This window comes from Macadamia integrifolia, chromosome 3 (assembly GCF_013358625.1).
Source record: "Macadamia integrifolia cultivar HAES 741 chromosome 3, SCU_Mint_v3, whole genome shotgun sequence".
NCBI lineage: Eukaryota > Viridiplantae > Streptophyta > Magnoliopsida > Proteales > Proteaceae > Macadamia > Macadamia integrifolia.
This window is the reverse complement of record NC_056559.1, coordinates 27,433,839-27,454,139: the sequence shown is the minus strand read 5'-3', so window position 1 is coordinate 27,454,139 and position 20,301 is coordinate 27,433,839. Positions and strand designations below refer to the sequence as shown.

The 20,301-nt window shown below is 37.6% G+C and overlaps 1 protein-coding gene across 2 annotated transcripts in view; it reads left to right on the top strand.

The window, feature by feature from the left end:
* LOC122073650 (U4/U6 small nuclear ribonucleoprotein Prp31 homolog) overlaps nt 1-20,301 on the top strand; it is a 34,149-nt gene that overhangs the window by 1,663 nt on the left and 12,185 nt on the right. For both annotated transcript variants that reach the window (XR_006138844.1, XM_042638273.1), the window contains exons 2-5: nt 4,117-4,182; nt 4,338-4,475; nt 17,351-18,243; nt 18,341-18,411. Coding sequence is in view for 1 of the 2 variants with exons in the window: in XM_042638273.1 (XP_042494207.1) it covers nt 4,117-4,182; nt 4,338-4,475; nt 17,351-18,243; nt 18,341-18,411 (1,168 nt within the window). In the remaining variant the exon portion in view is untranslated. The remainder of the gene's footprint in view (nt 1-4,116; nt 4,183-4,337; nt 4,476-17,350; nt 18,244-18,340; nt 18,412-20,301) is intronic.

Here is a 20,301-nt window from a genome sequence, read left to right as displayed (position 1 = left end):
AAAAAAAAAAAAGAAAAAGTAATATTGATAGATGATATGATGTCTCAGAAGAACATTGACAGAACAGTATGTATACTCAAACAAAGGAGGCGTAACAATCAATTTCGTCAAGATAAAAAACAATTGAACCAATTTTTTTTTATAAAAGCAAATGAATAAACTTAGGCACCGTTTGACAACGTTTCGTTTCTACGCTTCCTTGTTCCTAGAAACGGAGAAACATCTTAAAAAACGTTTGATAAATTTGTTATGTTTCTAGAAACATAAATAAAAATTTATGCCTATTTACAATTCTAGAAACGACTTTGATGAAACAAGTCTGACTTGTTTCGTCGTTTCTAGAAACGAATTTAAGAGGAAAAAAAGGCTTTTGTCCCTGATAAATCTCTCAACTATTTAAACCTAAAAAGAGGTAACCGAACCCTCTCTCCCTTTTGGGCATCCGGTGATACTATCGGGTTTTTTAGTGGCATTATGTCTGCAAAAAACGTTTCGAGAAACATGTTTATTAAACACCAAAAATCCATTTTTGTTTTCAGAAACGTGAAAAGCCGTTTCTACTATTTCTAGACACAAAACAGAAGAAACATTGTCAAACGGTGCCTAAAACTCCTCCTTCCAAGAGCACGTGTCATGAAACCCGCATCTTACAATAGAAGTTAAAAGTTTATTCTCCGAGAGGATGTCACGAGCACAAAGATAACAATAATCACAACAGAATAATGGTAAAGATCTTTGCAAATTGCAACCACCCAAATTTTACTTTCGAAAAGAAGAAGATGAATGAACAAGGGGAGGGGGAGAAATAGCAAGTTGCTTATCAGCAAAGTAGAATGTGGTCATATTACTACAAACAAAACAAAAAAATATTGAGCACATCTGTTGGTAACTACAACAACAACAACAGCAACAGCAACAGCAACAGCAACAGCAACAACCGTAACCTTATGCCAGCTGAATGGAGCTGGCTACCTGGGTCCAATATGTTCTACAAAGTAATAACAATACGAAAAAAGAAGTAAAAACAAGGAAGTAGAAGACAGTAAAAGAATAAGTCAAAGCAGTAGATAGAACAGCATGGACAAATGAACATTAGTGCATGTATCTACATATGTACATAATATTCAGACAACTTACCATTCCTTCGACTTCTGAAAGTGTCACCAAATAGTCAAATCAAGTCAACAACTTGGGGAGATACAAGAAAGTTCACTGACCCTGAATGGAAAAATGAACATTAGTGTCATGTATCTCAGATAAAAAGCTAAAGTCCCATAGAACTCCTAAAAAAAAAAAAAAACACAACCACATTAACTACAACAATAGATACTTCTACCGCCACCATACAGAACATGGTACCGCTAAATACAATCTAAACTTTAAAAACATTGAAGAAAATAGTATTATTTTGGAGTGTGGACAATGTCATATTTTATCGTCCGTGAAAAAGATCATACTTAGTTAACCAAGAAATCTAGAGAAGTTTTTTTTTTTTCGGTGTAAGGAGAAGATTTATATTGCTGAGAGATAGGAACGAATGGGAATTTCCAGACCAAAGAACATAAAATTGGTGATGAACATCGTACCCAGTCAGGGCATCAGCAATAGAGTTGCACTGTCTATATACATGATAAAACAAAATACAACCGAGCTGATTCTTCAAGAAGCAACAGTCATCTAGAGAGGTACTTACATGTATCTTATTACAGCTTTATTTCATCGACGTCTTTATTATTGATCAAAATTTCATATACATATGCAAGTGACCGTAAGAAGAACAAGTGAAACTCAACTGTGGCTGAGATCTCCATATTGAACCAACAAATATTGAAAAGATTTGCAGAAGAATTTCTAACATCCAAGTCTTAAAAAAGAACTGAAGTTGAAAGAAGAACTCCATGTCAAGTTCTCTTTAGCTTCGAATAGAGAAGGATTTCAGCCAACGGGCACCTATGTCATGGTTATCTTCTACCTACATCCCACTGTTGTGCTTGGCCAAAACAGGAAAGAGGATAGCGGAGATTGCAAAAGCTCAACTGTGGCTGAGATCTCCATATTGAACCAACAAATATTGAAAATATTTGCAGGAGAATTTCTAACATCCAAGTCTTAACAAAGAACTGAAGTTAAAAAAGGAGCTCCATGTCAAGCTCGCTTTAGCTTCGAATAGAGGAGGATGATGCCTTGTTCAGAATTTGGGAGAAATCAATAAGTTTTCACCAACATAAACAAAAAAAAATCCCTAAACCCTAAAATTCCTTTCTTGGTTTTCTAGGAACGCATTCCAGAACAAAAATCCCTATATATCCCTAATATAGGGCTTGAAGTTTCGAGCACAGATAGTAAGGGGAGGAACAGAAATACCTTTCTAGTTGGGTAAGAGAAAATTCTTCAGAAAGGGTAAGAAATGAGTAAAGAGAAAATTCTTCTTATCTTGGGTTGATGGCTTTTGTCCAGTTCAGAACTTCTATGTTACTCCTGTATAATTTTTTGTGAGATTGGCATTACCGCATTATTACCTTTTTTTTTCCTTACTGTCATGTAGAAGTGCTATCAGATGAAGTTTTCAGTTGTGTTTCAAAGTTGAACAAGCTTCCCCACTCCTAAGGCCGTTACCCTCTAATTTTCATTGTGCCAGCTCTCTCTAGTTTAATTACAAAAAATACATAGATTCCGAAATCTTTAAAAAGTAAGTGGAAATTGAAAATTTAGAAATAAAATAAGTGAAAAGGGATTGTACAGTGCATTCTTTGATATTTCATTGGTTTTTTTATTTCTGAGTTTTACAAGGCAAATACACAATACCAGATTACTATATTTCGAATTTTTTCTATCTTCAAAATTTTGACTGAATTTTCTACTATCTTTTTCAATATGCGAATCAAATATAGCCGTACCCATCCCGTTCTGTACTTTTCCCTCCATGAATGAAGTAACTGTACTTGGATTGATGTTTGGCATTTGAAAAGTGTGATCAAATAAGCAAACGGTAGTATGGTTCCTTTCGAGTTGCCCCCCTAAGCATGCTGCATATAAGATATCCTTGTCGCCCTTATCCTTTGCTGGATGAATAAACTGGAAAATGTACCCATTTAGAATTAATTGATTAATATTACTCGTGATATTATATATCCCTTGGAATGTGGGATGCTGTCAAACTGCCGGATTGGGCCTAGGGAGGCCTTATTTTGGGCAATGGTTGGGTCATTGTGGGCTTTGGGCTGGTTAATTTTAGGTTATGTGTTGTATTGGGCCTTTATTATGTGCGCATAAAGTGTGGATGAAATTAGTACATGAGATTAGTAGTTAGAAGAGCTCAAGTTGGAATGGGAAACATATTAGCAAGTATAGAGTTTTTTTAAGTCAAGTCGGTGTGAGAGTTTGAATAAGAATATTTTTGTAAGTTGAAATAGGAATTTTTAAAGCTTATAATATGTTGTCCCAATCTGTCCCAATCGATTACATAGTTCATAATTGAATGAGTAGTGACTTGTTAGTTTTTATTATCTGATCATTGATTACCTGGCATATTTTCTCAGTTTCTTTAGCTTGAAAACTAAGGAGCCTGGGTTTCATCTTATAGACCTGATCTTATTTTCAAGAATTTTACATAGATGATAGGTATGGTACACTCGACCAGAATTTAAACCAGATCCGGTCATTGGATATTCAGATATTGAATTTTTCTAACTTTCAGTTAAATTTGTCCATAACGTGATTCTATCGACTTCTATAATGATCATGGTTGTAGTTCTTGCTTCTAGATTGTTCCTAATACCTTGAACTGCATTAAAACTTCTGGTTAGTTTCTCTTAGTTACTGTTGAATATTCTATCATGTTTGTATTAGTGGCATCTACAAATAGTTAACTGACATAATCTCGGTGAGGGATTAATATATTTGGTTCTTAGGTGACTATAGTTTCTGTTTCTTTGGGAACAGTATGAAAATAAATTGTTTAGAAAGATTTTCCAAAATCCATTGTATGGAATTGGAATTTTCTGGTTATTCCATGCACACGGGCTGCTTGTTATGTTTCATAATGGCTTGTTTCTTGATATGGGGATACTCTATAAATCTTAAAAATTAACCATTCTCCTTTTCCGGTTCTTTCAGGCAACTCTTGCTGATTCGTTCCTAGCAGACCTTGATGAGTTATCTGACAATGAAGCTGATATTATTGTACGTAGTTTCATCCATACCATTAGAAACCAATGTGCAGATCTAAAATGTTCGCCATCAATGAAACTCATTTGAGCATTTGCTTGACATTAATGTAGAAATGTGTTACTCAGATTCTGTGTGGCTGATTCTCCATAATAAATTACTTCTGTCAGGATGAGGATGTCGGTGATGAGGAAGGCATGGAAGAAGATGTTGATGGTGACATGCCTGACATTGAATCTCTTAATTATGATGATCTAGATAGTGTTTCAAAATTACAAAAGACTCAGCGTTACATTGATATCATGCAGGTTAATTCTCAATGACTGTGTTATTTTATCTTCAAATCTTGGCACCATGCTTTAAATTCTGATACCTTGTCAGGATACATTCAATAATGTGTTTTTTTTTTTTTTCTATCTACAAAGAATGCTAATATATATACATCTCTCTCCTTGTCAAATATCCAGGTGCCCTAATCAAAACCAAAACATTTGATGCGAAACTTTCAAATTCTTTTGTTTAGTGCACCAGCTTTGCCAAGAAAAGGCTCAACATCTAAACATAGCCTTGAGAACTTTTATTTTTATTTTCAAGTACTCTTCTGTTACTTTCATTTAAATGGACCCAATGGCAAACAGGTACGATTGCCAAACCACACAAGCCTTGGCGGAAGGTTGAATTTCAGGCCAAAAGCTAATAGACCCAGATTCTTATTTCATAAATACACCATTGACCACCCCCTACCAATGCCGGACAAGCTGCAACTCCTTCTTTGTCCATTGATCTCAATGCAAGGTTCAAGTTATCGGGTTTCAACCAGGTTTCGACCCTTGGGGAGACCAAAACTTAGGTCGAAACCTAGGAAATTTAGAGGAAACCAGGGAAATTCCCTGGTTTGTGGAAACTTAGGTTTCGACCCCCAAACAGTGTATTTTTTTTGCCTTATTTTTTATGTACATCCTATTTTAGACATTTCTAATACATTCACATCATTAGTTTCATAAATAAAAACATAAAGTCATACTTGTGTGGTGAACCAAAGGTTCGGTAATCATTACGTTGAGTTGTTGACTGAAATTCTGAAACTATACTACATAATTACATGGTCTACACTATATATAATCTACAATCTACAACAATACATAATACATAATCCAAATGATCCAAAATAAATAAAAATATTACATCATCATGGGTTATCTCTCAACAGTCAACATTCAAGTACTCAACACTCAACACTTAAGTGACACCAATCAACACTCAACACTCAACACTCAAAAGTCAATTCCAAGTAGAGTGTCTAGGCGGTTCCATCCCATGAGCTGCGTACCACTGCAGATGTCGTGGCCGCTCCTCTAAATGCACCACATATGCGTCCCATAACATATATTAAATTGAATACCAAACATCACCTATTAATCCAATTTTTTTTCCAAAAATATGTTGTAGGTAAGTGCATTTTTAAAAACAGAAAAAAAACATTAACATGTAAAAAAAAAATTCGGCCACTGTGAATGCGTAGATTGGGTCCTCCTAAGTAACATAAAAAAATTATATAATTATACTCTATTTACAAGTATATTCTATAAAAAAATGATTTTTGGGGAAGTTGGGACTTAGCTTTTTGGTACAAGCTGTCTTTCTTATGTCGATGAAGTAAGAACCACTTTTAGATTCAACTTTGTTAGGCAAAAAATGGAAATCTCCACTGGTTCCCCAAGTTTCCCACTCTTCGGAGAAAAAATTAAGAAGAGGGTCGAATTATGCTAATAGAAGGCTTGGGTTTCTTTTCAAGCTAACTTATATAGGACCTGGTTCCAACCAAAGGGTCAAACCAGTTGGTTTGGTCGAAATATGTCGATACATGGTCGAAACCTGTGACTTTTAAAAGTCACTGGACATATTGTTTCGACCCCTGGCGATACGCAAGTTTTGATCGAGTTCTCAAGCCATGCCTCTATGGTGGAGGTCCAAAACCCTAATCCTAATTTTATGGTTTAGTTACTTTAGTAAATAAGTTTCCGGTTTTAGTACTTTCTGGAATTATTATATCACCAAGCACTAAACAATGAAGAAACTCGGCTTTGAGGAAGGAACTGAAGGAAAGTTTAGGGGAAATATTAAGTTGAAATAGAACGTTCCAAAGAAAGTGTTTTTTGGTAAATAAAATTCTAAAGCCATAGCTATCTTCAACTGGAGAAGCATAAAACTAATTTGTCAAACTACGAAACTATAGGAGAAGGTTATTGAAGCCCGTCTGAGAAGAAAAACTAAGATCTTGGAGAACCAATTTGGATTTATGCCAGGTAGATCTTCAACAGAGGCTATCTTTCTATTAAGGAGGCACATGAAAAGTTATAGAGCCCACAAGAAGGATCTTCATATGGTCTTCATTGATCTAGAAAAACCATATGATAGAGTCCCTAGAGATTTAATCCGACATGTCCTAATAAAGAGAGGTGTCGAGTACATATGTGGGGTGTAATTAAGGACATATATGAGGGCGTGATGACTAGTGTGAGATTTGTGGGAGGTTGAGGCAAGGAATTTCCAATTACGATTGGGTTGCATCGAGGATCCTCCTTAAGCCCCCATCAATTTTCGCATATCATGGATGAATTAACCAAGAGCATTCTAGACGAGATCCCTTGGTGTATGCTCTTCACTGATGCCATCATTCTAGTTGATGAGACTAAAGTAGGGATTAATGCTAACTTGGAGCTATGGAGATCTACCTTGGGAAAAAGAGGTTTTAAGATTAGTAGATCAAAGAAGTATATGATGTGTAATTTTAACTACTCTACGATGGATAATGAAATGGTGAAAATTGAGGAGAGAGATTCCACAAAGTGACTAATTTATATATCTGGGGTCAACCATAAATAAAGATGGTGACATAGAGGTTTCATAGAGAATTAAAGTGGTATGGATGAAGAGAGGTGCTTCTGGAGTGTTATGTGATCAGTGCATCCTTTTAAATCTGAAGGGAAAATTCTATAGTTCTGTTGTGCGACTAGCTATAATGCATGAGGTGGAAATGTTGTGTAGTTAAGAAGTGCCATATAGAGAAGCTTTGTGTAGCTGAGATGAGGATGTTAAGATGGATGTGCGGAAAAACTAGTAAGGATAAATTAAGGAATGTGCATATTATAGCTGACTTGGGAGTTTTCCCAATCAACGACAAGCTTTGTGAAAGTCTTTTGAGGCGGTATGGCCATGTTCAAAGGAGGCCTGAGGACGCCCCAATAAGGAAGAATGTTTTGATTCAGTTTGGAGTTAAAAGAGTTAGGGCCAAGCGTAAAATGACTATAGGCGAAGTGGTGAGGAATTACATGCACAGTCTCACCCTTGTCCCAAGTATATATGACCTTAGATAGAGCCTATTGGAGGGCTAGGATCCATGTTGCAGACTCCATTTAAGCTTGGATTCTCCTGACTTGTTGGGCTGTGTTTCTTTCCTCTGACTCTCATCTTCCCCTTCTCATCTCTCATCTTTCGTCTTGTCCTTCCCCGATTTACTGTTTGGATCCATGTAGCTGACCCCATTAAGTAGGGATAAGGCTGAGTTTGTTGTTTTTTGTTGTTGTTAGAGTTATCTCCAACCTTTCAAATTGAAGAACTAGGTTTACTTCGAAGTGAATAAGTGCTGCAGACCCTTAGTTTCACAATCACTGCTTATTAATATTAGATTGGACCTCTCAATTCCTCAAATAGCAGCGCCAGATAGTATGAAAATAAAATTCCTTGGAGCTAGTCTGAGAGGTACAAACAGTTGCAGGTCTGAAAATCAGTCCAGAATCCAGATTTCACTATAACCTTGGTGTCTTGAAGTGAAACTCCACAGTTTAGGTCGCCAAAGGGGCTGTGAACAGCCTTCAAGATCATAGTTGTCAGCAGCCTTGGTGAAGCCTTGGCATCCAGGTGCCTTCTTGGGCCTTGTTTGATGCAAGAAAGGGGACAATCTTGGACTCACAGTGATGCGGATCCAGGTTCCAACAGTCGGTATCGGATCGCTTAATCAATTCTAAATAAAAGACTGTTAATCTAATCTCTAACCAATAAAGGAAAGTAAATAAAAATCAAGTCAAAAGATAGTTCCCTCAATCCATCGCCGAGCTGCATCACACAGGCTGTTTTTGACCTAATCAATAAAAGACCTTGAATTTTGAAGAATTATTTTGTTTGATTCAAAATAGATCTGTGCTTGGACTGTAGGATCAATCATAATCTATTTGTAATTCTATTTTGTTTAGAGTAGAATAGGTTAGAAGGTTGATTGAAAAATAGAATATATCCTTAGAATTCAGGGACATTTAGAATAAAATATCAAAATTTTGATACTTCACAAGTTTACGTTGATTTATTTTATTATTATTACTAATTTTTTTTTTTTTTGGTGAATATGCTCTGTTTATCATATTAGGTCGTTACTAGCATAATTTTATCACATTGCATTTATATGCCTTTTTTTTTTTTTTGCATATAAGCATAATTATATACTTGGCATTCCTATATTACATATACTGCACTGCCTAGGTGCCTAGGCACCCCTCCAATGCCTTGTGTTGCCCAGTCGACTTGACAACTATGTTCAAAATCCCTGCCCGAAAGGAGACCGATTGATAAGAATCAAGCCCACTGATGCTGAATCGTGGCTGAATTGGATTGATCCTATTGGAAATCCAGATGGAGATGAACCAGGTCCAAGTGGAATTTGGGTTCAGTAGGATATTTGGGACATTGAGTTGAGTAACAGGAGCCTTGTACACTGGATTGCTCTTTTTCCTTGTAGTTAGAGATTTATTTTATTAGACTAGTTGGTGTCGAACTGTCGATTAGGATATTGAGTTGTTTCCCTTTTTAATTCAACTTAGTTTTCCTTGTTGGAATCAATTTCGATTCTTAGAGTTAGTTAGGTATCTTATTTTTAAGCTTTAACTAGGGACATGCTTGTAATCAATGGACAGATTTGATGCATTAGAATTTTGACTGGTTTATAGTGTACCAGGTTGGTGTGGTCACCTCTTCTCTTTCCCTCCTCTATCTTCTTCTTCCTTCTGATTCTCTCTTCTGTTTCTTTGTTAAAATTCTGGTTCTACCTTCTTCCCTGTTACTAACCAAACCCACTGAACCACAAGAAACTTGATCGAAATTCTTAACGAGTTGTGTAATGAGTCTGAAATTTAGATCGAAGGTTCTCTACCCATATGCGACTTAAGCCCTTGATCCCCTAGTCCTAAGCCCCTTTATGTGGAGAGAAACAAGACCTGCAACAGGTCTGAAGCTCTAACCTCTGCCTGGTTCTGTTTCCCATCAAATTATTTTGCTTCCTGGCTGTGAAATCAGGTTCTTATTGGTTGGGTTTGATAGAGAATTAAGATAGCTATCTAATTCCAAATTTTCAGATTCATTGGTACCTAATGAGAGATTTCTCTCCATCTGAAGGTTCACTGGAGTTCCGCACCCGTTTTCTCTCCATCTGATGGTTCTTATTGGTTGGGTTGAAGACAGCCATCATTGTGGTAATGTAGGACTAGATTTGAAAGCTCAAACTAGACCCAAACTGCAGGAACTTTTAAACCAAAGAACAACCATAAGTCAGCCCCAAACACTTGCACTGAAAATCAGATTATAGAAGACAGCAGACTAAACAAGATCAGGGTATCGACCTCAAATCAGTAGAGGTTCTTAGAACAGATCAATATAGCTGATAACAGGGACTGATAAGTAATTTAAATAGGTTCAAATCAACTGTAAAAACTGAACCATAGGTCAAAGAAACCATAGGAATTAAATCACACCTATCGGCATATGTTCTGGACAACACAGGTTACTAAAAGAAGAAAATAAGGAGATTTTTATTAACTCCAATATGGCTGGTCAGAACCAGACCAGAGCAGGGTCGATCCTTGCCCAGGTGGGGAGGAATGATCGACCAGAACTATGGGCCAAAACAAGGACTTAAACTGCTACAGATAGTGGAGGTCGATTATGAGTTCTGTAGGAATTTCTGGGCAGAATTTAAGAAAGTAAATACCTGGTTTGTTTGGCAGCAGTAGAACCTTGATAATAAAGCTTGAAAAGAGAAGAATGAAACTTGAAAGGAACCTCTTGGGCTTCACACCGCAAAGAGTCAATTGAATCAAACACTAATTCCTTCAGCCTTGATCAAACACAAGACAAATCTCAGTAGAGGCATTGCAGATGCAGCAACAGAGTTTTTTTGTTCTTAAAATCGTGGGGCTTAATAGGAGCTCTGTCCTTTATTTATAATAATGATTGGGGGGGGGGTGATTACAATTTAGTAACTTCAAAGTTACTAAAAAACTGAAATAAAGATTACTAACATTTAGTTATTAAATCTGGAAAAGTAAACGAGGAAATAAAACAATTGGAATTAGAAACTAACTTATGACTGAAAATTAGAAACTAACTGGGTACTAAAATTAGAAACTAATTAACCCCATCAAAGCCCAACTAAAGAGGAAACTAATGACAAAAGGAAACTAACTAGTAATCCCATACTCAATCTTAGAGCCCCTCTTTTAAACCCCATAAAAGTGGCCCAATGCACTCCAAACCACATGGACTGAAGCCCCAACACATATACAACCCAACCCTAGGCTTATTCCTAATAAAACAAGCCTATTTTGGTTATTAATCTTCATCATGTGGATTGTCAAGAAACCCTTAAATCCTGCTTTCCCAAAAAGTGCCGTTTTCTTTTGCCTTTATCCCACACTATCCCTTATTTTTTTTTTAAGGGAAATTTACATATACCTCCCTTGAGGTTTTACCTAATTACATCTACTCCCTCGCGTTTCAAAAATTACAAATCGACCCAGCATAGCTAATACCGTGAGAGGCTTTTTAGGTTTGATCTGTTAAGTGTTAAGTGGAGCCATATTTTGGTTAATGCTCTTAGTACCCTTAATTTATTTTGACCCTTTTACCTTTCAATACAAAATCTCATCTTCCATCTTACCTCTTTCTTCTCCAACGATCACCTCTCTTCCATGGCCACAAGGATCCAATTCCTGCAAATGGCAAGGAATCAGAGAATAGCTTCTTGGGTAATCCGCAATTTACTAATACCCACATGCATTTCATCATCCAATTCAGGGAACAAGATCCGCCTCCTAATTGAGCCGTCCTCATGGTCAAAGACAACACCTTCCCACCAAGCATCATTATGCAACGCATCAACACAGAGTCCATAATGAAGTGTCAAAAACGATTGTTTATCTATGATCTCTTCAGCTGTAGGGTTTAACAAATTCGTCAATTCTACAAACCCTAGCTTCACTATATCTTCACAGACCTTGTTTTGAACCCCTGAAAACAATATTGTTTATATAGTTATCAGAATCTTATGTTTTCAATATTTTCCAAAGTTTGATATTCTAACTTCAGGTTCTAAGTGTTTCAAGATTTGATTTTTGAATCTAATTTCTATGGCAAATGAGGTTGCTTTCATTGTTGATTACAAAGAGAGAGGTGATTCCTTGCCATTGGTAGAAGTCAGATCCTTTGTTGGATTGGGGAGGTTACTCCTCCGGCCGCATCTCCAGCGAATTGCTAGGAGTAAGCTCTTCGGCTGCTGCTCTCAAACGTGAATGGAGACGGCGAAGTTGAAGGGGGCAACCGCTAGGGTTTAAGACCCATTTGGGATTTTAGGGTTGAAGATGTAATAAAGGTGAAATGGTCTTTAGGATTAGGATGCTTTAGGTCAAGAAATCATAAGGGTGAAATAGTCTTTTCCATTTCAAAACTAACACCTTTCTCACGGTTTTATGTGTGCTGGACTGATTTGTAATTTTTGAAACGCGAGTGGGTGGATGTAATATGTAAATTTCCTTTTTTTCTTTCATTCCTAGTGACCCCTTATACACAATTTTCTATTGCTCTTGTTCTCCTTGTTAGCTTGATCTTCTTTAATTACGAAATTCCCATTGAACCTTAGAACTGAGCTATTGGTTAATTGGGTGGTTCCACAAGCGATCTGAAACGGGTTATTGAAACCTTGGATCCGCATCTAGTGGGATATCAGAACATAATTAAAAACAGAGCATGGATCTCCTAAAGCAAACTAAAGCTCCAAATACAAATTATGGAGGGGATTAGAGGGAAATTAGCTTTGAAATGAATGGTTCTATGGCTACAAACTTGTAGCGTAATGAAAAAGTGACATGATACATTAATGGAACTTTGATAAACAAGGCAAAACTCCTATGTAATCTCACTGTAAAACGTTCACAAGTTCTTCCAATGCTTGTGTTCTCATTTAATTCTTAAGTTCATCAATTGTAATGTGGACAAATTTTCCCTCTCCAAGGAAAAACACACTGATCTCCTATCAGAAAAAGTCCCAGCTCTCCTTTTGGGGCTTCCACTCTGACGTAAAAGTTCTTGTTTCGGCAATTCAGAAGTGGAGAAGGCTTTTTCCTATTGAGGCTCGAATTCAATCATTCCATTCAGAATCCTTTTGTTCTATCAAAGCGTCGGATTTCTAAATTTTCATAGGGTCCCCCCAAAATTCCTTCCAGACCCTGTTGAATAATTTTTAAAGGTTGATACATATTTATAATGTTGGATTGAGACCATATAGTTTATATTGGAACAATAAACTTTTGGGTTTATTACTTGGGCACCCCCTGTACTATGGAAGATTGCTTGACACCTCAGAAGTTTGAAAAGTTCACTTGTAGGCTTGTAGCCCCATGAAACCTAATGGTGTTAGCCTGCTGATAGTGGTTGAATGGAAAAGGCCATTTTACCCTTATGGGTTATTCAACCTAAATAAACCCAAATCTATTTAAATAGTGGGTGAAGGGATTCTCCTTTCACCCATCTTCCATCTCAAGATCCTTTATTTTTGCAAAACACAGTCGTAGGCAGTGGCCTGATGGGAAGCATTTTAGTCCCATGGCTGGAGGCGATAGAATTGGGTAAGCTCAATAAGAGCGGTGGTCCTTGCGTATTAGATAGGCTCTGTTCTGCTAGAGTCTCAAACATCTTTTCTTACCTTTTTGCTGAGTAACACAATGGAGGAAAATACTCTCTCACAAGTGAAGTTTGAACTGGGCCACTGATTAAAGCTCTCCTTGTGGTTATATATATATATATATATATATGATGGAAAGGTCACGGAAAAAAAAGTAGGAGTGCTTAGTTTGTGGAAGGTATATAAGTACAAACTGCACTGGAAGATCTAATGACATAGAGGTAAAGCTGTCTCCTGAAAGTGATGGTACTTGTTCATCTTCATCTTTCCATGTCAAAATCTTTTTCTTCATCAGTTTCTTTCTCGAATTCCTTGGGAAATCTTTCTTGAATGTCAATTAATAGTGGATTCTGATTAGTTTCTTTTCTTCTTTAATTTCTTGCTCCAATTCTAGTTGTGAACTTTAATGATTCAAGGTAATCTTGCATACGGTCTTGAACTTTAATTCAGCAAGGGTTTGTGGGATGGTTGCATAGTTTTTAAGGCAGTAAGGCGACAGAGGCGTTTGAGGGTCTTTCGGAGCGCCTTAGCGATAAGGCGGGCATAAAGCGTCGCCTTATCGACTAAAGCGTTCCTGTGTAATTTTTTTTATAAAACCAATGTATTTGACTCAAATCCTAGTTGAATCCTATTACTCATATGTTAAATAAATATTAAAGGTTCATATTCATACCAATGTAAGATATTCATCAAGAAAACAAGTCAATAAAGTGAATAAACTAAGTTCATCTTCATCAATTATCAATCATCAATATTCAATCATCAATCATCAATCATATTAACATATAATATAAATTCATAATTATGAAACAAAATTATAAATATAAAGAAAAGAAGACATAAAAAATATAAATACTTATTATACTTACCCCTATGATGCCAAAATGAGTGCCTAAGCCCTAAGGTCATCCACTATATTTCTATTCCTGTCAAAGAAGAATGAAGCTCACCATTGTCGGAGCAAGCTCACCACTGCCAGAGCAAAATGGTCGCCTGGATCAGTGGTTCTTCCTTGTTCCTTGATTCCTTCTCAAAGCCCTTTCTTAAAACCCTTGACAAAATCCAAACCCTATTTGTGAATCGGGTTTTTGTTTTGTTTGTTTTGGTTATTTTTGGTGGAGTTAAGATGATCCCATACATCTCAAGTGTTAACAAAACCATATACCTACCAATAAAAAATCTATATTTGGAATCTTCATCAAGTAATTTTAAAATGTGTTTAAAAAAAAACCCATAAGGTGCCACTTCACATAAGGCGGAGCACTGACTTACCATCTCTAGACCGCATCAGTGCCAAGGCGTTACTAAGGCGTCGCCTTACCAGCGCCTTAAAAACTATGGATGGTTGGGTTTCTTTAGTTGAAGGGTGAAATGGTCTATTCACTATCCTTCAAGGGTAGTTTGGGCATTTGGGATTTCCCCAACCACACCGTCGTCACTATATGGTAATTGACTAACGGGCAAGGGCTAGTTGTAAGAAATCTAATATGCAAGGAGTGTCCAGGTAAACTTTTCAAACTTCTGGGGTGTCAGTCAATCTGGTCATCGTGCAGCGGGTGTCAAGTAATTAATCCTAAACTTTTTAAGTCTAAAAATGGAAACTAACTAATAAACTCCAAGAAAATTTCTAGAAAATCTAACCGAAAGCTCCTAAACTCGTGTTAGACTAAGAACCCAAAAAATTATCAAGTCCAACACCTATATCATGTATCAAAGGTGAAAAAACATGCCTAGCCTTCTTAAAGAGGTCTAAACCTGCAGCAAGCAATTCTAAGCCTTCTGTGGAGAGGGATATATCTTCTTTAGGCCTTTTAATCCCAAATCTCCTCTGTCTGCACATTATCAATTTCTCTACTCTTGAAAAAGTTCGTCTCAAACTTTTAGGCAAAGATGTCATGCTCTCAGCATCATCAGACTATTGCAGGGGCATGGCTGAAATAGGCCAAGCTTCCAACTCATAACACCAACCAAATAGAGATATAAAAATCACTTTTTCCATACGCCGTACAGCACGGGAGAATCATGCTTCTAAGGAAGTCTAAAAGAATAACTCATGCGTCTAAATTGCTCATGTAACAATTAACCATGCATGGTAGCCCTCAAACTTCAGATGTTGATGCACTGTCTATTGAGGGTCTCCAAATCTCCATTACGAATGCTAATCTTTGATGGCTTCAAGGTAGACTTGGGCTTCAACTTGAGCTGATCAACCACATAGGTAGAGAGCCAACTGGCCAAGTGGTTTGAATCATTTCTCCATGTGGGATCCCAACAAGGCAACAACACAATGGCCCAATTCATAGTCCTCAGTTTCTTGGTTGGAGATTAAATTTAAATTTATGGTTCTTTTTTATTTTTAGGGACTATGCCACTTGGCTCATAACCACTTTGCACATGTTGCATTGACTTAAGCTATGCTTGCTACTCATTTTTTTAAGGGTAATTTACAGCACCACCCCCTAGAAAATGCCACTATTAGAGGGACACCCCTTGCATAATACCAAATTACACTCGCACCCCCTACCATTAATCTCTGTTATGGAATATACCCTAAATGCTGATATCAAGTGGTATATTTTTTTCTAAATACCAAAATACCCTTCTAAAAAGTGAAGTACCTAATGTACCCTCAAATTCCCAGGTTAGATAACACTAGAGTGAAACCAGAGATCGATTTGGGATTGGGATTACAGGGATTGGGGTTGGAAATTTTCAGACAAGACATCAAAGCCCTTGCGGTTATAGTTCCTGCTCCTCGTCAGGTTCTATGAAATAAACCTGAACAACTTCAACGATGGTTCGAGTAACAAGTGTGGCGGCCCATTCGCTGTAGTGTCCCCTCGCAACGATTCAATCGAACAATTTGCCACCTTCGCACAGCTCCATCATGAGATGGATGGCATTGGTGTTTGGGAAAATGTTTCATGATCTCCACCTCTCTCCTCACATCTTCGATATCTACTGTACTTCTCATCTTCTTCTTTGAGATTGATTTGCAGGCAAATGCCTCCTCTGTTGTTTAATTGGTGCACAGATAGGTGGTCCTGAATTCACCTCTACCAAGCTCGCGGCCCTGCTCGTATGTGACCCCAAGGTCTCAACCCATCGGTTTTCAAGACAGACAGGAAGTTCCCACCTCCATTTCCACTTTTCGCAGCATAATCAATAGAGAAAGGGTTGGGCTTTGTATTCTTCTTTTTTCTTTGAGACGAAGTCACCGGTGACCCACAGAAATTCCCCATGAATCACAACTAATAATTTTCCAGTTCTTCTGATCTCCCAACAAATCAAATGCCAAGATTTGAAAGGGGGATTCAAGCAAAAGGAGATCCAATCTAAGGCTGCAGAGGATGATGAATGTTTCCGATTGTTGAAACCGCTACGGATCCCAGCCATGACGATTATGAAAGTGGACAATTGAGAGAGACGATTATGAAAGTGGGTTCCTTTCAGATACCATGCTCTCAATACCATTCTGAGTGAATGGTTTCAATAACAGAGAGTTTTGAGTTTCAGATTTTTAATAGCTTCTCTGCTCTACTGCAAGTAACATGAAGTTCAGAAGCATTCATTCAAATCAAACTTTTGGAAACTCGAAGCGACCTATTCACAACTTCATTGTGAGAATATGCTTTTCTTCTGCTATTTGGATGCTCTTGATTGGTTCTACTTACATTAGCAGCTTACTTTAGTTTCTTCTCCAACTCTCCCATGGTTAATAGGTTAGATACAGTAGACATTGTGGTTACAGTGACAAATAGCAAAAGGGTAAGAACGTCATTTAAAATCCTCACTTAACAGAGACTGATGGTTGGGGGTGCGAGTGTAATTTGGTATTATGCAGGGGGGTGTCTCTAATAGTGGCATTCTCTAGGGGGTGGTGCTGTAAATTACCCTTTTTTTTTTTATGGGTATTGTTCTTAAATATTTTGAATTTTTATGGAGGCTATCCTTTTCACCTTGACTGTGTCTGAGTTTGCGTATTTTGCAAACCCTAAGAATAATGTAGGGAGTGTACCTAGGCTTTACATTTTGGTAATTTATAAGCAATAGTTGTATTAAACCAATAATTATGTGGGATTTAAGCAGGCATTGTGGCATTTTTCATGCATTGGTTTATTTATGTCCAAAATTTGCATACTTGGATGACTGAAACAGCTAATTCTGTATTTGTTGCAGAAAGTTGAAAATGCGCTTGAGAAAGGTTCTGACAACCCCAGCCAGGGTGTAGTTTTGGAAGATGATCCTGAATATCAACTGATAGTTGACTGTAATGCATTGTTGGTTGACATGGAGAACGAAATCATTATTATTCACAATTTTATTCGTGACAAATATCGCCTGAAGTTTCCAGAGCTTGAATCTCTTGTACATCACCCAATTGACTATGCTCGAGTTGTAAAGAAAATTGGGAATGAAGTGGATTTAACCCTTGTTGATCTTGAAGGTCTTTTACCATCAGCTATCATTATGGTGGTTTCTGTTACAGCATCAACTACGAGTGGGAAGCCACTTCCAGAGGAAAACCTTCAAAAGACAGTTGATGCATGTGATCGTGCTCTTGCTCTTGATTCAGCAAAGAAAAAGGTCCTTGATTTTGTTGAGAGTAGAATGGGATACATTGCACCGAATCTTTCTGCTATTGTTGGGAGTGCTGTTGCAGCAAAACTCATGGGGACTGCTGGTGGTCTGTCTGCGTTAGCCAAGATGCCAGCTTGTAACGTTCAGCTTCTTGGTGCCAAGAGGAAGAATCTAGCAGGGTTTTCAACTGCAACATCCCAATTTCGTGTTGGCTATGTTGAGCAGACAGAGATATTTCAAAGCACACCTCCTTCTTTGAGGATGCGTGCCTGCCGACTTTTGGCTGCAAAATCCACACTTGCATCACGAGTAGATTCAACACGAGGTGATCCAACTGGAAAAACTGGAAGGACATTGAGGGACGAAATCCGTAAGAAGATTGAGAAATGGCAAGAGCCACCTCCTGCAAAGCAACCAAAACCTCTCCCTGTTCCAGATTCTGATCCCAAAAAGAAGAGGGGTGGTCGTCGGCTCCGGAAGATGAAGGAAAGGTTGTGCTATTTTGTCATACATTGTCTTAGCTATGCTACATAGTATAATTTTTTATAGTTATCATCTGACACTGTTACTAATTTTCTCAATTTACAGGTATGCAATTACAGATATGAGGAAGCTGGCAAATAGGATGCAATTTGGAGTACCCGAAGAAAGCTCTTTGGGTAATGATTACTGGTCATGTCTTGTTTTGAAACTGAAATGGTTAAATTTCTTTTACTTTTTCGGAACTTAAGTCCTTGTTATGAACTTCTTTTTCATAGAAACTTAAGGTATAATAACCCCAGGTAAAAAAATTTCCCTGTTTCCTGATTTAATATTTTTTGACTGACATTGGCCATATTTTGCAATTTGCATAATCAAGGGACACAATATTATTGAAGGACCTTTGAGGACATTTGAAACCCTTATATTTCTTTCTTTAACTCAGTGATATCTGTTATTTCCACCAAGTATAAATGGCTTCTTGTGCTTTACTGTTGCCTGTCACTGTGTGGTACCCTGGCAGCACAGACTGGAATTATTTTGATTCCTTTGTTCAAGGATTTCCTATTTATAACACCTCTGGTTGATAAATTGTTTTCTTCCACTGTATAAAATCAATATCTAAATACTTTTTTAATGGAAGATATAAAAAATAGACAATCCAAATCTCCATTGTAGTCCAGCATTTGGAAGCCTGTCTCACCACATTTTCCTGCCTTCTTTACAGCTTTGCTTGTTTCTACTTTAAAGAATCTTATTTTTCCTTTTCTTTCATGCTAGTCCTTTTGTTTCGTTTTTATGGTGACCAAAATTTTGATGCGTAGAAGACAGCTGGAGTACAAATAGGATATGAAGCACAAGGTAAAGCAACAAAGGCAACAGGGGGCCAAGGCCATAAACCCTCAAGAAGGGGCTGCACAATGGGAAAGGACCTACAAACGAAGATTGCTTGGTTGGGCAGCTCATCTGCCAAGGAATTAGCAGAAACGAAGCCTCCAAGAAAATGAAAAGTTCCCTTGTTAGCATAACAAACTGTCTCTCCTTATATGTTACATACAGTGCGAGGGACCTGCAGACTGAGCTTAAACCATCTTAACCAACTGCAAATCACATTCAACTATTGCGTCTACCCACCATTATGGAAGGTGAAGCCTACTCCTTTAATCACAACCTCCAGCTCTGCACTAACAGGATTAGATTGACCGAGTATGTGAATTCTTAGATGTCAAACCAGTTAATCTGGATACAGGCTACCTGGTTGGCTGGGGTTTGGGTTTGTCTACAGCCAGTTGGTAGGACCTTGCCTTGGCTTTAGGGATGGCAATTGGGCCAGTTAAAGCATGTACCAGCTCCATTCATCCTCTAATGGTTTGGGTGTGGGATGACCTGTCCAGTATGATATTTGAATTTTGAATAACCTACAACACCCCCCCCCCCCGCCCCCTAACCCTAAGGATACCCACTTCCATTACCTTGTAAAATTAGGAGATTACTGTGTGCTTTTGTTTGGACAGAAGTTGGACGATATTGGAACATTTAAAGAGGGTTGGGTAAGGTATTGAGGAACCCACCCCCACTGTGATCTCTACTTGCTTTTTGTATGGTTGAATTTATTTGTAAATTTCTTGCAGTAACATCCGTGTGGATTAAAGTGGGAAAGTGCCAAAGAAAGTAAGCTAGTAATGGGAAATATAAATTAGCATGGCTAGATTCTACAAGTTTTTTATTGACTTGGTGGCCTTTTTTTTAAGCTGGTATCAGTCACAAATGATGCTGTGAAGCTGGTCTGAACCTAGAATCATCAGGGCATTGGTATTTTTCTCATCCTAAAATTTTGTTTTAGTTTGCTATGTGTTCATGGTCACATTTCTTGGAGAAATGAGACGATCCTTCCTTTTTAGTCTTTCAAAGTTGTTGCGACTTAAGTGAGGGACTTTTTTGTGTGAAATAGGGTCATAACACTTATACCCTTTCTGAGTACGAGAATAGCCCAAAAAAATACATTTAGTAGACCTAGGAGACAACTTATCAACCCGAGGAGGAATAGGAAAACTCGGTAAATTAGGGAA